This window comes from Thamnophis elegans, chromosome 12, assembly GCF_009769535.1.
Source record: "Thamnophis elegans isolate rThaEle1 chromosome 12, rThaEle1.pri, whole genome shotgun sequence".
NCBI classification, from domain to species: Eukaryota; Metazoa; Chordata; class Lepidosauria; order Squamata; family Colubridae; genus Thamnophis; species Thamnophis elegans.
In genome coordinates, this window is record NC_045552.1 from 38,757,812 (window position 1) to 38,780,077 (window position 22,266).

At 41.8% G+C, this 22,266-nt stretch overlaps 1 protein-coding gene across 2 annotated transcripts in view; it reads left to right on the forward strand.

Annotated features, from left to right (window-relative positions):
• The window catches only part of HEPH (hephaestin), a 42,757-nt gene that overhangs the window by 4,770 nt on the left and 15,721 nt on the right, over positions 1–22,266 (forward strand). For both annotated transcript variants that reach the window (XM_032228681.1, XM_032228682.1), the window contains exons 2-12: positions 1,904–1,985; positions 6,384–6,594; positions 9,877–10,121; positions 11,318–11,530; positions 12,840–13,019; positions 13,922–14,176; positions 14,942–15,110; positions 16,089–16,228; positions 18,735–18,866; positions 20,005–20,216; positions 21,113–21,266. In XM_032228681.1, the coding sequence (XP_032084572.1) occupies positions 6,422–6,594; positions 9,877–10,121; positions 11,318–11,530; positions 12,840–13,019; positions 13,922–14,176; positions 14,942–15,110; positions 16,089–16,228; positions 18,735–18,866; positions 20,005–20,216; positions 21,113–21,266 (1,873 nt within the window). In that variant the 5' untranslated portion in view covers positions 1,904–1,985; positions 6,384–6,421. The remainder of the gene's footprint in view (positions 1–1,903; positions 1,986–6,383; positions 6,595–9,876; positions 10,122–11,317; positions 11,531–12,839; positions 13,020–13,921; positions 14,177–14,941; positions 15,111–16,088; positions 16,229–18,734; positions 18,867–20,004; positions 20,217–21,112; positions 21,267–22,266) is intronic.

A 22,266-nucleotide genomic window follows, 5' to 3' on the forward strand; every position in this document is an offset into this window, starting at 1 on the left:
GCGTTCCGTGCGCCTTCGGTGTTTAGTCATGCTCACCACATGACCACGGAGGCGTCTTCAGACAGTGCTGGCTCTTTGGCTTTGAAACGGAGATGAGCACTGGCCCCTAGAGTCAGGAACAACTAGCACATATGTGCGAGGGGAACTTTTACCTTACTCTGGCTGCCCTTCAAATATTGGAAGACTGCTCTCATGTCATCCTAGTCCTTCTCTTACATACCTAGTATTCTCAATCATGTAACCTCCAGATCCCATGCCATCTTTGTTCCTCTTCTCTGCACTTTTTCTAGGGTCTCAATATCTAGTTTCTATCTTTGCAAAAACGATCCCGTTTCTGAAAAGTCACTTCTCAAAAGAGTAGAAAATCAGTCACACGAATCAGATAGGCCCGTTGCTCATGTGGGGTAAATGTGGGGTAAAACTGGCCCCCCATTTCCTGATCTATTTGACCCAGCTCAGCTGCAGGGTGCCTGGGAAGATGCTGAAGCAGGGCCCAGAGGTTGCTTTTCTTCTTTAAATTAAGACTACATCAACATCTTCAGTTTACAATGAAAATAAAAACAATGGGTCCTTTTGCTGCTTGGCAAATACATCCTATAAATATTCTTGCATGGCAAATACGTTTTCTAAACCTGTTGGGGACATTGGAGGTGTTCTGTATATGGAGAGCATCTGTACCTCTTCAATCAGGACAGCAAATAAGCTTAGAAAAATAGCTTGGAAGTATTGGGAGTTTTTTCCCACTCTATATGCCAGTTGGGGTTCTTTTTATATATATAAAAAATCTTTATATATATAAAAAGGTGCAAAGAGAGGTCTCTTTGATTAAGCCTGTGTTTCTTGACAACTTTGAGAGGTGTGGTCCTGAAATGACCTTTGAGAATCATTTCTATGATTCAGCAAATAGAGAACAAAATGCACACCTAGTTTGATTCATACAGCAGAAACATTTTGATGTGTCATTGAATACACACACACAAAAGGAAGTTGTTTGCCCCCTCTACTTTTTCAGTTTTAAATGAATTCTTAAAACATATGAATTGTGCTAGCTAAGAGTACTATTATACAGGTAAGAAATTACACACCTGTTGTTAAAAACTGGGGTTTATTTTTGTAAATCAATTTTGAAATGTCTTTCTATTGTAAGTTTGAGAAGAGGGGCATCTATTTCCACATGATTTACGTTTAACAATACATTGAGTTCTATATTAACATGGTATGGGTCTTCTTATTTCTTTAGTTTTTAATCTGTGAATTATAATTTTTATTGCACTATCACTGCTGTATGTAATAGCAATAGCACTTAGATTTATATACCACTTCACAGTGCTTTACAGACCTCTCTAAGTGGTTTACAGTGTCAGCATATTGCCCCCAACAATCTGGGTCCTCATTTTATGGACCGTGGATGGAAGAATGGAAGGCTGGGTCAACCCAGAGCTGATGAGTCTCAAACTGCAAGCAGCTGGTAGTCAGCAGAAATGGCCTGCAGTACTGCATGCTAACTACTGCACCACCACGGCTCATAATCTTTTGGGTGTTTGTATTTTAACAAATTTAAAAGGGTTGTACAAATCCAGTGTACAAAGGAGCCTCTTGAAAGTATCAGGTTTAGTCTTCCTCTGTCATTTCTGCCTTTTTTACCAAAGAGCTAATTTTTATTGCTCTGATATCACCTGGCTCCTCCCATCATAACTTAGTCTGCCATCTGAGTGAAACTACACCAAGGTTATCCTTGTTATTTAAACTAAAAATGAAAGAGACGCAAGGCAAATAAATGAGCGTGTCCTGCTCAGTCCATTCCCAATGCAGAAAGGCCCACGGTCGGCTGCAGGTTTACGAGTGAGACTTTGCCCCCTCCTAGTTTTCTTTAAATCTCAAAAAGTTTTCTTTGGGACTTCAGGTGCTGGGAGAAAATGCTTCCGGAGCACGTCTTCATTCTTTCTCGTGGCTTCTGCTTCTGAGCCTCCCTCTTCTTCGTCAAGGTAAGGGAACGGTCTTTTGACTTCACTGCAAAGTTTTTCTGTTCCACTAAATGAAAGGTGGTTACCAAGACTGCAGTCCTAAATATAAATGGGCATGTCAATGGAATGGCAAACTCAAGAAAGAGTCTAAACTTCATCCTGAAGCTTTCCAATTGTTTCCAGTGAAAAAGAAGGGAAACAATGGGGCATGTGAATTTGATCAGTTGGAATTTAGAAGGAGAAAGATTTTGGTTTTTTAAATTTTATTTTAACCCAAATTTTATAGATTTGAACAAAATGCTAAGATACAGAGACTTAATTGATAGACAGGGAAATTTAAAAACAATTGAAGAATTGGCAGATCAGAACATGAAAGTTGACTGGCTAACTTACCTCCAAATCAAAACTATATACAATAAAGATACTAAATTATATGACATCGAAACAGAACCACACGAATTGGATACAATTATTCAGATAGAAAGATGATAGGGAGAATATATAAATTCCTCCTGAAGTATAAAATGGAAGAGGAAATTGTGAAAGAACAAATGATAAAATGGGCGCAGAACTTTGGCTATAATATTGAATTAGAGAAATGGGAAAAATTTTGGGGAACAAACTTAAAAATGACACTATCAGTTGCATACAAGGAAAAGCAGTACAAAATGTTTTACAGATGGCACCTGGCACCAACAAGGTTAACTAAAATCTTAACAAATACCTCCCCAAAATGTTGGAAATGCGAATCAATACACAGAACATATTACCAATTATGGTGGACCTGTGAGGAGGCTAAATTTTTTTGGAAAAGGATCAGAAATTGGCTGGAGGCAATAACAGGGGTTAAAATAGAATGGAAACCTGAAGTTTTTTATTAGGAATAATGTCTGTGAAATACAAAAAAGAAATCCAGTATTTAATACTACATATAATTACGACGACAAGGATTGCCTTTGCCCAGAAATGGAAAAACAAATTAATTCCAAGCGAAGATGAAAAAATAAGAAAGGTTATGGATTGTGCTGAAATGGACAAACTAACTAAAGAAATCCAGGGAAAAGAAGAATCAGAATTCTTCCAGATATGGGATAAATAGTATAGGTGGATGGAGGAAAGAAACAAGAATCAATGAAGGAATATAACAAAACTCAAAAAATAATAGTTATGAGTAAAATAAGAGGGTTAAGAATGGTGAAATCCAAATAAAATACAATAGAAGGGGAAATAATATAAGGTGAGCGGTATCGATTGATAATTGCTATTATAAAGAACAGGAAGCTCCTGTTCGTATTGTATTGTGTAAATATGTATGTCTAAGTTGTGTGTGTGTGTGTGTGTGTGTGTATTTTACATGTTTGTTAATAAAAAAATTTAAAAAGGAAGGAGAAAGATTTTGAATCTCCCTCTGTGTTAGAAGGTATTAGGTAAGTTGGTGTGTTTTTCAATTTTTAATTTGCCTGCTTCTCTGAATCAGGAGATTGATTTTAAGAGTTATAGAAATACCTGACTCTGTGGTTTCTTCCCCAAATCCCCAAAACTTTACCCTTAGACTGTCTACTGTTGACCTCACCCCATTTCTAAGAGGTCTGTAGGGGGTGTGCAACAGAACACCAGCATGCCTACTGTCCCTGTCCTCATCTCCCCATTTATTCATATCTATTTCATGTATTCATAAACTTGTATGTGCTTATATCTATTATCTTATACACGGTTGGCAAAACAAATAAATACAATAATAAATGGATAAAATTATGCTCAGAGGTGATTTAACAGAAATATTATGGGGCATGACAGTATATTTTCTTGGACTTTTTAAAATAATTCATAATATTAATTTATCCATTGAATACAAATATTCTCTAAAATCCAGTTGCACAGAATTGACTGCATCTAGTTTTGGTCATCACATTGCAAAAAAGATGTTGAGAGTTTGGAAAAAGTACAAAGAAGAGCAACTAAGATGATTAAAGGTCTGGAGACTAAAATATGTGAAGAATAGTTGCAGGAACTGAATATGGCTAGTCTAGAGAAAAGGACTGGGGGGACATGATAGAAGCATTCCAGTATTTGAGGGGCTGCCACAAAAAAGACTTTATCTTCTTCAAAAAAATCAACTTATTTTCCAAAGCACCAGAAGTCAAGATAAGAAGCAATGGATGGAAACTAACTAAGGAGAGAAGCAACCTGGAATTAAGGGGAAACTTCCTAGCTCTGAGGACAATTAACCAGTGGAACAGCTTGCCCCTCAGAAATTGTGGGTGCTTCATCTCTGGAAGTTTTTAAGAAGAGACTGGACAATCAATAGTCTGAACTAGTATAGGGTCTCCCAGTTGAGCGGGGGGTTGGACTAGAAGACCTCCAAGGTTCCTTCCAGCTCTGATTGATTGATTGACTATTCATTTCTCAGGGGGTTTTCTAATTTGTACAGATCTCAACCCCAGGCTACTAAAAACAAATGGAAATGAATGGTGTTACAGTCAACAGATCAACAAAGTCAAAGATGATGCAAAGTGTAGCTACATTCCAATATGTGTATGTGTGTGTGTGTGTGGGGGGGGGGGATTATGGCCTGTTAGTAAATAATTTACACCACATTTCTTCCTGACAAGCTTCCCAATAGAAGTACAGTTTCCCAGATTTCTATAGAACATAAAAGAGCATAAGTGCCCAGCCTGCATCCCATACTTACAAAGATAATTATATTGTGCAAAAGAGAAGATTCCAGCCTATTAATCCTACTGACATTAAATCAGAACAATGAATAGGTAGTCCTCGACTTACAACCATTTGTTTCGTTCAAAGTTACAATGGCACTGAAAAAAGTGACTTATGACTGTTGTTCACACTTATGACCATTTCTAGCATCCGCATGATCAAAATTCAGAGGCTTGGCAACTGACTCATTCTTATGACGATTGCAGTATCACGTGATCCCCTTTTGCGACCTTCCAACAAGCAAAGTGAATGGAGAAGGCAGATTCACTTCACAACCATGTTGCTAACTTAATAGCTGCAGTGATTCACTTAACAACTATGGCAAGAAAGGTTGTAAAATGGGGCAGAAGTCACTTAGCAAATGCCTTTGCTCAGCAACAGAAATTTCAGGGACAATTGTGGTTGTAAGTCAATGTTTGCTTGGAAAGGCAAGGTTTAAGCATGTTAATACAAGATGTTTAAGCATGTTAAGCCTTAACATTTAAGCATGTTAATACAAGAAAGCAGGAGAGAGAGAAAAAAACTGGTATCTTGGCCTATTTTTCCTGGCATCTCATTATTGGCTAATGAATCAGCCATGATAAGAGAATTTTATGAAGGGAACCAGTTTCGATTAAGTCAGCAGAATTGCTCAGGACCTTCTGCAGGGCTCCAGCTAAGTACACATTGCCACAGGGGCCGGATGCTTTAAACACTGTGGGAGCTGCGGAGAAAAGGGTGGGAAAGTGATATTAATCTAGCTGTGAATTTTGAAAATCTCTAATAAGACCCACTTGGCAAACAGACCTTGGCTATACAGCACTATATTTCCAGGAAAGAATCTGTGGGTCCTACCCAGTGAACCAAGACCCAAAGCATATTTGTCTTTTCCCACTTGTGACGTGCTTGCCGGTTTAGAACCTTGGTCAATCTTGTAGTGCAGAGTTTTATCAACCTTAGCAGCTTTAAGATGCATGGACTTCAACTCCCAGAATTCCACAGCCAGCACAGGAGAGAAGCAACCTAGAACTTCGGTGAGAACTATCAACCAGGGGATCGTGTTGCCTTCAGACGTTGTGGTGCTTCGTCACTGGAAGCTTTCAAAAAAAGATCGGACAATCATATGTCTGAAATGGTATAGGGCCGTGATGGCGAACCATGCCAGAGGTAGCACGCTGAGCCCTCGCTGTGGGCACATGTGCTGTCACCAGCTACACTTCGGTTTCCCTCATGCGCATCTGCAAAGACCAGTGGCCGCCGTGTATGCGCGCACGGCCAAACACTCTCTTCTAGGTTCCATCACGCACATGCACGCTGGCCAGCTGTTCTTCTCGTATGCACACGACAGAACTGAGAATTGCAGCTAGAAATGGCACACATGCATGCGCAGGAAGCCTCTTGCTTTTGGGTTCAGTCACGCACCTGTGTGCCGGCCAGCTGGTCTTCGCGCATGCATGTGATAGAAGCCGGAAGAGAGCAGCTGGCCACGCACGCATGCATGCATGCCATCACTAGCTGCACTTCTGGGTTCTGGTGCTCTGGCACGCACACGCATGCTCTTGTTTCGGCACTCAGTGCCAAAAAGGTTAGTCACCACTGGTACAGGGTCTCTTGCTTGAGCAGGGGGTTAGACTAGAAGACCTCCACGGTCCCTTCCAACTCTGTTATTCTATGTTGTTCTGTGTTTGTATTTCATCCCTTTTTTCATATCCCTTTTTTCAGATCCCAAGTCCTGACGGGGCTTTCAGCGCTTCGTTTCGATGTGCTGCTGTCAGCAAATACGGTTCTCTGTCCTTTGTCTCCATTTCCTTTTGCTGCTTCTTCTGGCGGACGGAACTACCAGAGTCTACTATCTGGGGATCCGCAGTGTGGAGTGGAACTACGCTCCATTGGGAAAGAATGCGGTCACCGGACAAAGCATTGCAAATGACTCGTGAGTCCCAGTTTCTCCATCCCTACAATCCAGCACAACCTGGACACCTCCAATCACTTCCGAATTGTATACACAAAACTGGAGGATTTGTGCTGAAATGTGCTACTTGTATCACAACTTTTATCTAAAAAATGGGAGAATAGAATAGAGTAGAATAGAATGATAGGATAGGATAGAATAGAATAGAATAGAATAGAATAGAATAGAATAGAATGATAGGATAGAATTGGAATGGAATGGAAAATGAAATGAAATGGAAAATGGAATGGAATAGAATAGAAAATGGAATGGAATGGAATAGAAAATAGAATAGAATAGAATAATAGAATAGAAAAGAAAAAAGAAAAGAAAATAGAATAGAATAGAATCGGACAATAGAATAGAATAGAATTCTTTATTGGCCAAGTGTGATTGGACACACAAGGAATTTGTCTGTGGTGCAGATGCTCTCAGTGGGCATAAAAAGACAAGATACATTTGTCAAGAATCATAAGGTGCAACACTTAATGATAGTCATAGGGTACAAATAAGCAACGAGGAAACAATCAATATCAATATAAATGGTAAGGATACGAGCAACAAAGTTACAGTCCTGCAGTCATAAGTGGAAGGAGATGGGTGATGGGAATCATGAGAAGATTAATAATAGTCTATTATTAATACTATTACTGTAATAGTAATGCAGCCTTAGTGAATAGTTTTGATGATGGTGAATTTCCACACTGTAGTATTTAAAATGTACAAAATGTTTCTTGATTATCAAAGAGAAATGTCCAAAAAGTATCCTTATAGTTTCACTGAGTTTCCCATCCCTGAAACTAGCTACAAGGTAATTCATCACCTTTTCAGAGGTCATATTCCACCATCTTCCTAGGGAAATTAATACAATTGAAACCGCTTGAAACTTTATAGGATTTCTAATCCAACTATTTATCCATCAATCCCAAAAGAAAAGCATGTGGTCTCAACTGAATATTAATCTTAAAATTCTCTGGGGCTGGACTTACATTCAAACTAAAAAGGTAAAGGTAAAGGTTCCCTTCACACATATATGCTAGTCGTTCCCGACTCTAGGGGTCGGTGCTCATCTCTGTTTCAAAGCCGAAGAGCCAGCGCTGTCCAAAGATGTCTCCGTGGTCATGTGGCCGGCATGACTAAACACAGAAGGCACATGGAACACTGTTACCTTCCCACCAAAGGTGGTCTCTATTTTTCTATTTGCATTTTTACGTGCTTTCGAACTGCTAGGTTGGCAGAAGCTGGGACAAATAACAGGAACTCATCCCGTTACCTGGCACTAGGGATTCGAACCGCCAAACTGACAACCTTCTGATCAACAAGCTCATCATTTTAGCCATTGAGCCACTGCGTCCCTTTTTACATATTCAAACTATTCAGCCCCAAATGCTCAACAGTAGCTATGGTTTGAAATCTTACTGGTTGTCGGGAGATTCCTGCTCCATCTGCAGATAGAAACTCAAAGTCCACCCCCCCTTACCAACTTGGACTTAGACCTCCAACCGGGGATGTTGATAAAATGCCTAATGATAGGTGAGGTTGTATAGTTCTGAGCTGCAGCAGAACAATCATTCCACTGTTTCCAACTTTCCAACTGTTGGAGCCGGAAATGAGTAAGCAGGGAAGAGACCTCTGTGATCTGTCGCTTGTGTACCATGTGTAGTGCTCCATCATGCTGCCGGTGAACTGTAAATTTTCATGTTACACCAGGGAATAATGATTATGTAAACAGAGAGCAGACATTCAAATTGTATTTAATTCTCTTATCTTAAACAAATTGATCATGTGCAAGTCATGATTAGTTTTTGTTATGACCCTGTCTTACCCCAGCCCACCTGCCCTCTAGAATGCCACTGGGGTAGCACGTAAGTCAAAGATTTGGTGGATCTTGGTTTGAAAAGTGTTTTCTAATTCTGAGCTGGAACAACTTGTGAGGTTGCCAGTCCAATTAAGCCACTATCCATATGATACCCTCTTTCCCTGAAAATAAGACCTCCCTGGATAATAAGCCCAATGGGGCTTTTGAGTGCATGTGCTAAAATAAGCCCTTCCCGAAAATATTGCAACACAGAAGCAGCCATGAGGTGACCACACTTGCTGCCTCCTGCACCTCAAAAATAATAAGACCTCCGCGAAAATAAGGCCAAGGGCTTATTTCGGGGGTCAAAAGAAAATAAGAAAAACCCTGTCTTATTTTCGGGGAAACATGGTATGCCCTACTAAGTGCCTGATAAGCCCTGCTCCTATAATTAACAAGCCAGTGTTGGAGGCTTCTCACATCCATGTGTTTTTATTACTTATGATCAGTGGTGAAATTCAATTTTTTTTTTTACTATCGGTTCTGTGGGTGTGACTTGGTGGGTGTGGCAGGGGAAGGATACTGCAAAATCCCCATTCCCTCCCTACTCTGGGGCCAGCCAGAGGTGGTATTTGCCGGTTCTCCAAACTACTCAAAATTTCCACTACCGGTTCTCCAGAATCTGTCAGAACCTGCTGAATTTCACCCCTGCTTATGATCTGTATTGCTCTTGGATGCTCGGTTGAGATGGCCTTTTTGATCATCCCAATGACTGAGCCAACACATTTTTATCTAGGGGCAAGTCCCGGTAGGTTCAGTGGAGCTGCTTAAAATAGCCCAAATTTGGTCCCGTGTCCAGTTTCCCATGGAAAACACCATGGGCAGTGCCAAAAGGCAAAAGGATATGATGCTGGAAGATGAGGTCCTCAGGTTGGAAGGTGTCCAATATGCTATTGGAGAAAAGCAGAAAAATGGGCCTCCCAGGAGTTCTGGAAATCCAAAAATGGGCGTGTTTCCGGTCTCCCTCCCAGAGGCTCGAGGAAAGCATCCAGAGCTTTGGAAGGACGAAAAAACGGGCCTCATGGAAGTTCCGGAAGTCCAGAAACGGGCCTGTTTCCAGTCTTGAAGGGCCTCTGTAATCTGGGGAAGGCCGTTTTTGCCCTCCCGGAAGCTTGAAGAACACCTCCGGAGCCTGAGTGGCCGAAAATGATTCCCTGCCATGTGCAGGAGGCCGAGGAAGCCACGTGGGGTTTTTTTCACGCATGCATGCTTTTGGGGGGGGTCATGTGCATGTGCAGATGGATGGGTGCATTGCATTGTGGGTGTGGGTATGCACACACATGTGATAGCGCGTGTGTGCACAATTTCGGCATGCGCGGAGAAAAGGTTAGCCATCACTGCACTAGAGTGAGTTTAGGTGGAAATTGCTACCAATGTTGTCTCAACTTTTGTCTTTTCTTTTCTAGTGTAGCTTCCCGTTTCCTCCAACCTGCCAAGGACAGAATAGGTGGGATTTACAGGAAATCAGTCTATAAGCAATACTCTGATTCTACATACACGGTTGAGATAGCTAAGGCCGCCTGGCTGGGATTCCTTGGGCCCGTCATACGAGGCGAAGTGGGAGACACCATTATTGTGCACCTGAAAAATTTTGCCAGCCGCCCATTCACCATTCACCCCCACGGTGTCTTCTACACAAAGGATTCAGAAGGTAAATAAGCTCGCATACTTTCAGATGGTCATAGGAGAGAAAGCTTGCAAGTGACAAAATGAAAAACTCTAGAGTTTTTAGAGATCTCAAGTGGCCCTGCTGAAGGGAGAGCACTTGGCAAGATCTAGCAAGGACCTCTGGAAATTTGGGGGAAAGTTTGCCCGAAGACACCAGATGAGGCAACCCCATTCAGAACAGAACAGCTGAAAGCTCCAGACCAGCCTTTTGTGTGTGTATCTCGGGGACCCTGAGTTCCAGAAAATCCAATCACCATCACTGTTGGCTGGGAATGTTGTGTGGCAGACTGAGTGTATTTAAAGGATGTTTAGGAGATTCCATTCTATACCCTACAATGAGCGTCTCTGCATTTGTGGAGCAGCAGAGGTAGAAGACCTGGCTCACATCCTATTGGATTGTCGCTTGTATAAAGGGGAGAGAGACAGGGACCTTGGTCCATATACCAAATGAAGGACCCATTGGGATCCCCATATCAAAACAACTTACCTTAGGTGAGGCCAGAACCGGAAAATAACATTTAACACAGCACAGTCCTTAATCAAAATGGTTCGGTTGAGATCTGAATACATGGGACTGATTGGGGTAGATTGCAGGGGTGACACCGAAATATAATTTTATCCTATTTTGTCTATATCTTAAATTATTGTATTCCATTCCAATTTCATTTTAGACTGCATTTTATTTCAATTCCATCTTAAATCGTCTTTTATTCCAATTCCATTTTAAATTGTATTTTATCAAATTCAGTTTTAAATTGCTTTTATCAAATTTTAGTAATAATTTGTTTCTGGAACTTTGCACTTTGATATGGCCCAAGGGCTAATCAATAAAGACTCAATGCTCTAAAGCAGTGGTCTCCAACCTTGGTAACTTTAAGACTTGTGGACTTCAACTCCCAGAGTTCCTCAGCCAGCAAAGCTGGCTGAGGAACTCTGGGAGTTGAAGTCCACAGGTCTTAAAGTTACCAAGGTTGGAGACCACTGCTCTAAAGGATGTTATGTTGGCAAAGGGTAAACTCAAAAAAGGCTAATGACAAATTTACTGTGCTTGGGCCTTGTGCAGAGTATCCTACAGTTAATAATTTCAATTAATATACATCAAGAGAATGAGGAATTGACCATTAGATTTCTTGTGAAACCTACCTTTGACTGGGTGGTGCCATTCATCCTTTCTTCTAGGGGCCCTGTATCCTGATAGGTCCTCTGGAGAGCATAAGGCCGATGATGCTGTCCCACCAGGAGGAAACCACACTTACACCTGGACGGTTCCTGAGGCCCATGGCCCAACTGATGATGATCCAGCCTGTTTAACATGGATCTATCATTCCCATGTCAACGCACCAAAGGATATTGCCAGTGGCTTAATTGGCCCTTTGCTGATATGTAAACAAGGTAAATTCACTCTGAAAAATGCCATTGGTTTTGTCCCTCCTTTTTTTATTGAGAATTTAAAAAAAAGGCTTTTACAAATATTTACCTTGCCTCCCCCACCCTCCCCACCCAAACTCAACCCCCCCACCCAACCTCCCCCCCTCTGACTTCCCAGAACAAATACAGGGTATAAATCTTTAACAAAGATGTTCTAAAATAAACTTTTAAAAAGTTAGTATCATCTTTCATTTGAGCTTTAACTCCTCTGTTGTTAGGCTAACTCTAAACAGATTATATCATTCCTCACTTTTTCAGTCATAAACTATCTGGAATTTCTTAGTCCCATATTTATTTTGAATATAGTCAATCCATCTTCTCCACTCCAGTTTATATTTCTCATTTGAGTGGTCCTTGAGATATGCTGATATTTTAGCAATCTCTGCAAAGTTTGCTACTTTTAATGTCCATTCTTGAATAGTAGGCAAATCTTCCTTCTTCCAGTATTGCGCCACCAACAGTCTTGCTGCCGTTATTAAGTACAAAATCAAGTTAGTCTCTATAACAGTACAATCAGTCCCTCCTTTTTGAAATGACCTTACAGAGCTACAATAAGCTATAAAGCTTTCTGGAATGATCCAACTTCAGACTTAATTTAAGCAAATTCTTATTTCAGAGTGCCCCACCTGATTTCGGCTGGAAATTACACTTAATAACCAAGACTCCAGTGGCCGAAGTGATGATGTAAAATAAATAGGCTTATTTTGTACTTTGTTTGCCTGCTTTTTTCTTGAGACTTAATGGGGAATTGTTCTTATTTTAACACTGTTAAATGTAATTTTGGGTGGAATGGGACAACTCGGTGCGGACAGCTTGCTACCACAAAGCTGCCTCTGCCAAGTCACCACTGCCAAGTCAGCATAGGACAGCTCAACACAGCCAATTCACCATAGGCACAACTTGCTGTGGGCACACCAGAGGGAGAACTAGGCAGAGTGGTGTGACTTGGTGGGCATGGCAGGGAAGGATGCTACAAAATCTCCATTCTCTCCCCACTCCAGGAGAAGATTACTGCAAAATCCCCATTCCCTCCTGATCAGCTGGGACTCGGGAGGCAGAGAATAGATGGGGGCGGGGCCAGCCAGAGGTGGTATTTACCGTTTCTCCAAACTACTCAAAATTTCCACTACCGGTTCTCCAGAACTGGTGAGAATCTGCTGAATACCACCTTTGATCCTGAAAGAGAAGTTGAAGGGTGAAAACTTCATAAGTTTCCCACCTAGACCTGGCCCTGTTGGTATCCTTCATTCACTCATGTTTTTTCCTGCTTCAGGAACTCTGAAAGTGCTTCCTTCAAGACGCCATGATGTAGATCTTGATTTCTTCCTGATGTTCAGTGTGGTGGATGAGAACGAAAGTTGGCACCTGGATGAAAACATTGCTTCCTATTGCACCAATCCAGACTTGGTCGACAAAGAAGATGAAGAGTTCAGAGAAAGCAACAGGATGCATGGTGAGCACCCTCCTCTTTGCCTCCTTATTCGACTGAGGCTGGTGTTTTGCCTACGAATAAGAAGGTCCCCAAAGAAGCCGACCAAAATTCAGACATTACTGTCCAGACTTTATTCAACACATTTCTGTTCCTGGGAAAATGTCTTGTCTAGCGTATATGGATATTTCAATTTATGTGGAACATTGGGTGCTATCTAACAAAATGAAATTCAAGGGTGAAAAAAGTAAGGTTCTACATTTAGGCAAGAAAAACCGAATGCACAGGTGCAGTATATGTGGTACCTTGCTCAATGGTAGTAACAGTGAGAGGGATTTTGGAGTCCTAGTGGACAACCATTTAAATATGAGCCAGCTGTGTGCAGCAGCTGCCAAAAAAGCTAACACAGTTCTAGGCTGCATCAACAGAGGGATAGAATCAAGATCACATGAAGGGTTAATACCACTTTATAATGCCTTGGCAAGGCCACATTTGGAATACTGCATTCAGTTTTGGTCGCCACAATGTAGAAAAGATGTTGAGACTCTAGAAAGAGTGCAGACAAGAGCAACAAAGAGGATTAGGGGACTGGAGGCTAAAATATATGAAGAACGGTTGCTGGGACTGGATATATCTAATCTGATGAAAAGAAGGACTAGGGGTGACATGATAGCAGTGTTCTGATATTTGAGAGGCTCCCACAAAGAAGAGGAAGTAGCTCTTCAACTTTGAAATGGAGATGAGCACCACCCTCTAGAGACGGGAACAATATATTGTGTTTGTTTTTTAGAAAAATGCAATTATAATTCTTTTTTTTTTTTTTTAAGGAAAGGACCCATGGTACTTCTGTCCTGAAGTGCCCCTTATCCAGGGGTGACCCCTGGGAACCCCCTCCTCCACTGCTACTTTTCTCTTTCTTTCTGCAGCCATTAATGGTTTCGTCTTTGGGAACCTCCCTGAGGTCACGATGTGTGCCGGAGATCGGGTCGCATGGCATCTCTTTGGGATGGGCAGTGAGATTGATGTCCACACTGCCTTCTTCCACGGACAGACGCTGATCAGTCGAGGACACCGGTCTGACGTGGCCTCCCTTTTCCCAGCAACCTTTGTGGCAGCTGAAATGGTCCCTCACAATGTTGGGAAATGGCTGTTGACCTGCGAGGTCTCTGACCACTTGCAAGGTGAGCACCAGGGGTGAAATTCAGCAGGTTGAAATTTTGTGTCGTTCAGAGAACTGGCAAATACCATCTCTGGCTGGCCGCAGAGTGAGGAGGGAATGGCACTCTACTGCTGTTCAGGAGCACATCCTTCATCCCCATGAATTTGAATCTCCAGTACATGCTGAAAAAGTAAATGGTCTCTGCAGCACCATAATAACAATTTTGGGTATGGCGTCTATCAGAAATGGAAAAGGGGTCATAACTGTATCTCCATTCCGATACTTTCTGGAGGAACCTTGCAGTCTTTAATGCTGGCAACACAATCCAGCTATGAACAGAAGTGGAGAGGACTACTGGAGAATCAAAGAGATCCCTTAATGACTTTCTGATTAATCTATCAAATCAGGATTGGATTTCTGAGTTGAACATTTAAGTTCCAAAGTTGCTCTGTTCTTATGGCTCTCTAATGTGCAGAGAGATTGTCAAGTCCCTTGTATCTGGAAAACTAGACAGCTCAATTTAATTCATTCAATTTAGGCATGGCCCAGCTGAGTTTGGGTACCGTTCAGTACAAATAACAGCATAAAAGGAGCATGATAATAATTATTTTTTTAAAATCATGGTGGATTGAGTAAGCCACATCGCCAATCAGCTAACCCAACTTATACAAATTCTTTTACTGAATCCTCTGAATTGCTCTCTTTTCTCCCCCACAAATTCTCCACTAATTGACAAAAAATGGGAATTGAGGCTCAGTCTCTCATGGTCTCTTTTTGGCTTCCCCAGCGGGAATGGAGGCTCTCTATGAAGTCAAGCATTGCTCCTATCAGGGTTCAGGACCTGCCCTCAGCGGGAAACTACGGCGATACTACATAGCAGCCAAAGAAGTGCGGTGGAATTACGGGCCTTCTGGACTAGACCCAGGTACAGGGAAACGCCTGCATGAGCCAGACAGGTAAGTCTTTTTGGTCCAAGGTTTCAAATGTGTTTTCCCAAACCTACATTTTTATTTATTTTATTTATTTGTTTTGCCAAGCGTATATAAGATAATAGATATAAGTATATAGAAGATTATGAATGCATGAAATGGATACGAATAAATGGGGTTGTTAGGACAGGGATGATAGGCACGCTGGTGCGCTTATCCACACCCCTTACAGACCTCTTAGGAATGGGGTGAGGTCGACAGTAGACAGGTTAAAGTTTTGGGGGGTTGGGGAAGAAATCAAAGAGTCAGGTAGTGCATTCCTGGCATTGACCACTCTGTTGCTGAAGTTGTATTTTCTGCAATTGAGTTTGGAGTGTTTTACCTTGAGTTTGTATCTACTGTGTACTCGTGTATTGTTGTAGATGAAGCTGAAGTAGTCATTGACAGGTAGGACATTGTAGCAGATAATTTTATGTACTTTGCCTAGGTCAGACTGAAGGCAGCGTAGTTCTAAGTTATCCAAGCCCAAAATTTCAAGCCTGGTGGCATAAAGGATTCTGTTGCGAGCAGAGGAGTGGAGGACTTTTCTCGTGAAGTATCTCTGGACTTGCTTGATTGTATTAATGTCCACTATGCAGTGTGGGTTCTAGACAGATGAGCTGTATTTGAGAATTGGTCCAGCAAATGTTTTGTATGCTCTAGTTAGTAGTACAGTGTTACCAGGGCAGAAGCTACACAATATGCCTTTTTGGCAATGTTGTTTTGGCAATGTGGGCTCTGCCACTTACATCATTAGAGATGAGTACTCCCACATCCTTGACAGAGTGGGGGTCACTGTGCCAAGCTAAGCCAATTATGGCAAAGCCCAGTTCAACTAAAAACTGAGCACCTGCAGGAAAATGTCACCACCGAGGTTCCCTTTTTGGCTCTTTCTCCAGGACTCAAGGATCTGCTTGAGACTTCTTGGTCTAGCAGGAAGTCATTATGGTCTTGTTTTGTGTTCAGTTTCTCACAGCTGTTCTTTAAGGAAAATGTCAGTCAACTTGGAGGGACATATTGGAAAGCCAAATATGTTGAATACACGGATGGAACTTTTCGTGTGGAGAAAGAGCAGACGGAGGAAGAAAAGCACCTCGGGATACTTGGTAATGGGGCAGGATTACATCTCTAATTGAGTAGGGAGTTCTTAATTGATAACTCATATTTGTGCTTTTCAACCTTGGTCACTTTAAACTATGTGGATTTCAACTATCAGAAACCTAGCATGCTGCCTAGGGAATTCTGGGAGTTGAAGTCCATCTTAAAGTTGCCAAATTGAGAAACACTGCCCATATCTCTTCATTCCTCCACTTCTTCAAGCAATATGTGCTCCAGTTAAAAACAATTTAGGAATCTGACATTTTTTATAACAACATATTTTACAACAAGAATCCCACTTATACATTGATCCTTTATTTAATTTACTTTGAGCGTCAATGTTCCAAGCTGAAGGCTTGATGTTTTAATATTTGCACAGTATTTTAATTGTGTATATTGCTTTTATGATACTGTGAGCAGGCCAAATTTGTGTGATAGTGAAATGGGCGGCATACAAATTTAATAAAGAAATGCATGATAGACAGCCTGGAAATCTTCAGTGAAGAACAAAAATTCTAAAAGCCGTATTTAAATAAAAATGTTTCCAGATAAAGCTAAAGAATGGTAAGGTTATTCAGCTTCATTTTGAGGAAAACAAAGTTTCTATATAGATAGGTGGAACTTTTTTCTCAGATATCAATATAGCTCACAATTATGCGCAACCATAGTTCACATTAGACCTGGTTTCCCTGAAAATAAGACCTCCCCAGATAATAAGCCCAATCGGGCTTTTGAGCGCATGTGCTAAAATAAGCCTTCCCTGAAAATATTGCAACACAGCAGCAGCCATGAGGTGACCACGCTCTCTGCCTCCCGCACCTCAAAAATAATAAGAGCTACCCGAAAATAAGGCCAAGTTTCGAGGGTCAAAAGAAAATAACACTCTTTCTTACTTTTGGGGAAACATGGTATTTATTTTAAGAATGCACCTCATGTGAGGAACTTGTTGGGCATATTCAATAACTATATTAGCAAATGCATAGAATTTTATGCAAATTTATTTAAAAATAGTTTGGAATAATACGAAACTCACCCAAATCAAAACTCACACATTTGCTTTCCCCACTAATTAAAAATATTGTGCAATGAGGTTTTTTTGTGCTTAATGGGTTTCTTTGTGGAAAGAGGAAAGACAGAAAATATGGCAGGATTATAAATGCAGGAGGGCCATCAGCTTCAGTCTATGCTGCCAATAAAATTCAGTCAGCAAACAGGGAAACTGTACAATTCAAACATTAGTCAGAAGCCCTTCAGAAAGCAACCTATTGCTGTGTGATTATTTCCTTTTATTCTTTTTGCTTTTTATTCTGGATAGTAAGATAAAGGTTCCCCTTGCATATATGTACTAGTCGTTCCTGGCTCTAGGGGGCAGTGCTCATCTCTGTTTCAAAGCCAAAGAGCCAGTGTTGTCCAAATATGTCTCCGTGGTCATGTGGCCGGCGTGACTAAATGTTGAAGGCACATGGAATGCTGTTCCCTTCCCACCAAAGTGGTCCCTATTTTTCTACTTGCATTTTTTACATGCTTTCAAACTGCTAGGTGGGCAGAAACTGGCACAAGTAATGGGAGCTCGCTCAGTTATGCGGCACTAGGGATTCAAACCGCCAAACTGCCATCCTTTCTGATGGACAAACTCAGTGTCTTAGTCACTGAGCCACCGCATCCCTCATTCTGGATAGTGAAATAGCCCTATTCTGATATTTTAAAATGAAAAGGAAAGAGAGCAGAATAAGAATGAGGAAGCAACCACTTTTGCTGATGCTTCAAGAGATAATGTAGGAATGAAGACAGACTTTGGAATTATTAGCTGGCAGTTCATCATGATTGTCCAAACTTTTGTCTTGCTTTGGGCCATGTTGAATGAAGAGGAATTAGCCTATACAAATAACAAATTTCTTTATTTTTAAATATTTTTTATAATCTTGTTCAGCCACATTGCTAGCTGTCCAGGGTCACATGCATCTTCTGGGCTGCTGGTTGGAGATGCTTGCATTAAAATAAACTATGATGCCTCTTGTCATTGTCTAATCCTTTCTATTTCCCCCTTTTTATCACATTAAACAGAACAATTTGAGAGCAACGTTAGCATGTTCTGGGTCTCCCACCAAAAGCTTTGGGGTGGCTCTAGGGGCCCCGACTGGGCACTCTAGGGTCAAATGTTTTTCTTTGCTACCCAGGTTGATCTAGGTCAGGGATCAGCAACCCAAGGTTCTGGAGCCGCATGTGGATCTTTCATCCCTCTGCTGCGGCTCCCTGTCGCCGGTTGGCTCCACAATTGATAGGGCTTTCAGTTAGGACAGGTAGAGGAAAAAGGATGCCACACTAGGAGGAGACTCTATGGTGGGGGAACCGGACTTCTGGTCGGCTCCAGAATTGAATGGGGGGGGGGCCTTCCGGTTAGGCCCCTTGTGGCTCTTTGAGTGTTTAAGGTTGCCGACCTCTGACCTAGGCCCTCTGAAGCTGGTTCTGTTGTGGTTGTAGCTCATCCAGCCCCTTGTCTCTTTTCCCTTGCAGGTCCAGTGATCAAAGCCGAAGTAGGTGACACCATTCAGGTCATGTTTGCCAACAAAGCCTCGTGGCCTTTCAGCATCCAGCCCCACGGTGGACTTTACGGGAAGCCGTGGGAAGAAGCCCCACACCAGGATGGTTCGTTCTTCTAACCTCTTTGTGCTCATTTTTTTTAATGTGTTCCAGAATGAAACACATACCCTGTTTCCCCGAAAATAAGACCTCCCTGGATAATAAGCCCAATCGGGCTTTTGAGTGCATGCGCTAAAATAAACCCTCCCCGAAAATATTTAAACTTGTGTGCAACCAGTCCCCGCCATTTCCTCTGGTTGCTTGCCATGGAAACAGCATGAGATGAGGAGGCAAGGCCGGAGAGTGGGGGGAAAGGGAGGGGAGAACATGCCCTACGCCCCCCACATGCCCTTATCTAATGGCCGCTCCCACAACCCTAGTCACTGTGCCCCTTCTGCCCTGCTCATAGCCGCCGCAAAAAGAAAGGTGGGCCCAGCGACATGCCTCGCTGCTGCAACAGCGCAACGCAGTGACAATGCCCATCGCTTCCTGCACCTGCACCTCAAAAATAATAAGACCTCCCCAAAAATAAGGCCAAGTGCCTTTGGGGAAACAGTATGTAACAGGCGTGATCCTTTCAGTCAGAGAACAGGTCAGGCAAATTATGTTCTTGGGCTGAGAAACAGAAGCTGTTTCCAGTTCTACAGAAGCAGTTTTATAGGAAGCCTTCATGTGGAATACTGGCAACTTCATAAGGGTCTACTCCAACCTGGTGTCCTCCATGTCAGCTGTGGATTATGGGAGGTGAAGGAAGCCAAGTTGCGGAAGGCTTCTGCAACTCCCTGCTTTAAAAGTTTTTTTATGCAGAAATGCTTTAGCAAAAAAAATGCAAAAAAAGCATTCTTAATCTGCCTCATTTCATTAGCCCACTCTGAGAACTTCTGAAAATAACAGTGACTGGTGGTTGCAACCCAACACTTCCTTTGAAAATGTCTCTCCCTTCACTGCCCCCAAGAAAGGATGAAATAGAAATTAAGCTAACTTAACCCTTGTCTTCCAGTAAATGGATATTGCAATGATTAGTGATTATTATCTTGGAAGACATATTTGGGTGCTCCGCGATTGCCATTTTGTACGGGGTGATATGCCTGTAGATGGAAACAGCCAGGAACATCTGTTCCCATAGGGCCTTCTGTGAGATGATTTGATAGATCAATGAATGAAAATGTACAAATAACTGGGTTTTCCTCCCTTCATTTTAAAGACCTGCTCAAAAATGGGGCATCCGTCAAGCCATTTGCCAACTTCACATATCTCTGGGTGGTACCACCATATGTTGGCCCCACAGCCTCTGACCCTCCCTGCCTGACCTGGATGTATTCTTCTGCAGTGGATCCCACAAGAGACACCAACTCTGGCTTAGTGGGGCCCTTACTCGTCTGTCGGCCTGGCACGCTCAATGAGAGAAACCAGCAGGTACTTTGTCTTCTTTGCTCATGTCTATCCCAAGTGGAGAAATCGTGCAACCTGTGAGGGAAGACTTTGGATGCTGGAAGCCCAGGCCAGCACTGGCATGCATTCTCAGGGCTGGGGAGGCCGTAGGGCCAGATTTGCTTTGGGGGCAGAAGACTGCAGCTATCGTTCTAATACATGCTGTAACCCACAAAGTGGGACGCGGTGGCTCAGTGGCTAAGAGACTGAGCTTGTCTATCTGAAAAGTCAGTGGGTCGAATCCCTAGCGCCATGTAATGGAGTGAGCTTCCATTACTTGTCCCAGCTTCTGCCAACCTAGCAGTTCGACAGCATCTAAAAATGCAAGTAGAAAAATAGGAACCATCTTTGGTGGGAAGGTAACAGCGTTCTATGTGCCTTCGGCATTGAGTCATGCCGGCCACATGACCACAGAAACGTCTTCAGACAGTGCTGGCTCTTCAGCTTTGAAATGAAGATGAGCACTGCCCCCTAGAGTCAGGAATGACTAGCACTTATGTTCAAGGGGAACCTTTATCTTTTACGCCACAATTTGTGTGTGTGTGTGTTTTGCTTTGGCTGCATCTGTTTGCCAGATGTGTTTAATCCCAACTTGTATGAGTCCTCTACAAATATTATTAGATAAAGTAGATAAAGAAGCATGCTGTGAACAAATCTAACTATTTTACTATCTTTCTGTTGTCACCATAGAAGTTAATAGAAATTGTCCTGTTGTTTTAACAGTTCCTCATATTTTATTCCCACATGTTTTGCTATCTCTCACCCACTTCATAACTCTAGGCTACCAAAAAAATTCCCTCTGTCCTCTGAGGTGGTTGAAATAGCAAAGTAGATGTTCTCCTCGGTTATCAAAACCTGATATCCTCTGTGTTGTTTCCTAGAAAGGCATTGATAAAGAGTTTTACCTTTTGTTTGGTGTGTTTAATGAAAACCTAAGCTGGTATCTGAATACAAATCGGAAGGATCTGAAATACAGACTGGGGAAAGAAGAACTGGTTGAGGATCACATCTTCAAAGAGTCCAATAGAATGCATGGTATGTCGATGTGCCCAAACTGGGGAATGAAAGCAAAGGATCAGCCAATGCAGGATAGGATGTTGGAGATCTTATGGCAGCTCAATTTCTTACCAGAGCTCAGGGATGTGAGATAGATAGGAATAGGAATGGAATGCTATGGAATGGAATGGAATAGAATAGAACAGAGGAAAGAAGAATAGAATAGAATAGAGGAAATAATAGAATAGAATAGAAGAAAGAACAGAATAGAATAGAGGAAATAATAGAATAGAATAGAATAGAGGAAATAATAGAATAGAATAAAGAAGAATAGAATAGAATAATGAATAGAATGGAAATGAAAAGAATAGAATAGAATAGAATAGAGGAAAGTAGAATAGAATAGAATTCTTTATTGGCCAAGTGTGATTGGACACACAAGGAATTTGTCTTTGGTGCAGATGTTCTCAATGTACATAAAAAGACAAGATACATTCATCAAGAATCCTAAGCTACAACACTTAATGACAGTCATAGGGTACAAATAAGCAATCAGGAAACAATCAATATCTATATAAATCGTAAGGATACAAGCAACAAAGTTACAGTCCTGCAGTCATAAATGGGATGAGATAGGTGATAAAAACGATGACTAATAGTAATAGTAACACAGCCTTAGTGAATAGTTTGACAGTGGTGAGGGAATTATTTGTTTAGTAGAGTGATGCGTTCGGGAAAAAACTGTGTCTAGTTGTCTTGGTGTGCAGTGCTCTATAGTGTCGTTTTGATCTCAGGAAACAGAGCAATGTCACTGCAGAAACCAACATTTGGTCTACTGGTGAAGGCACCAGGCTAGCAACCAGGAGACAGTGAGTTCTAGTCCTCCCTTGGCCAACTGGTTGACTTTGGCAAGTCATGGCCTTTCAGCCCAGCCCACCTCACCGAGTTATTATTGGGGGGTGGGGATTGTATATGTTCATCTTGAGTTATTCATAAAAATAATAAAGATGGGATATAAACAAAATAAAATAAATTTCCA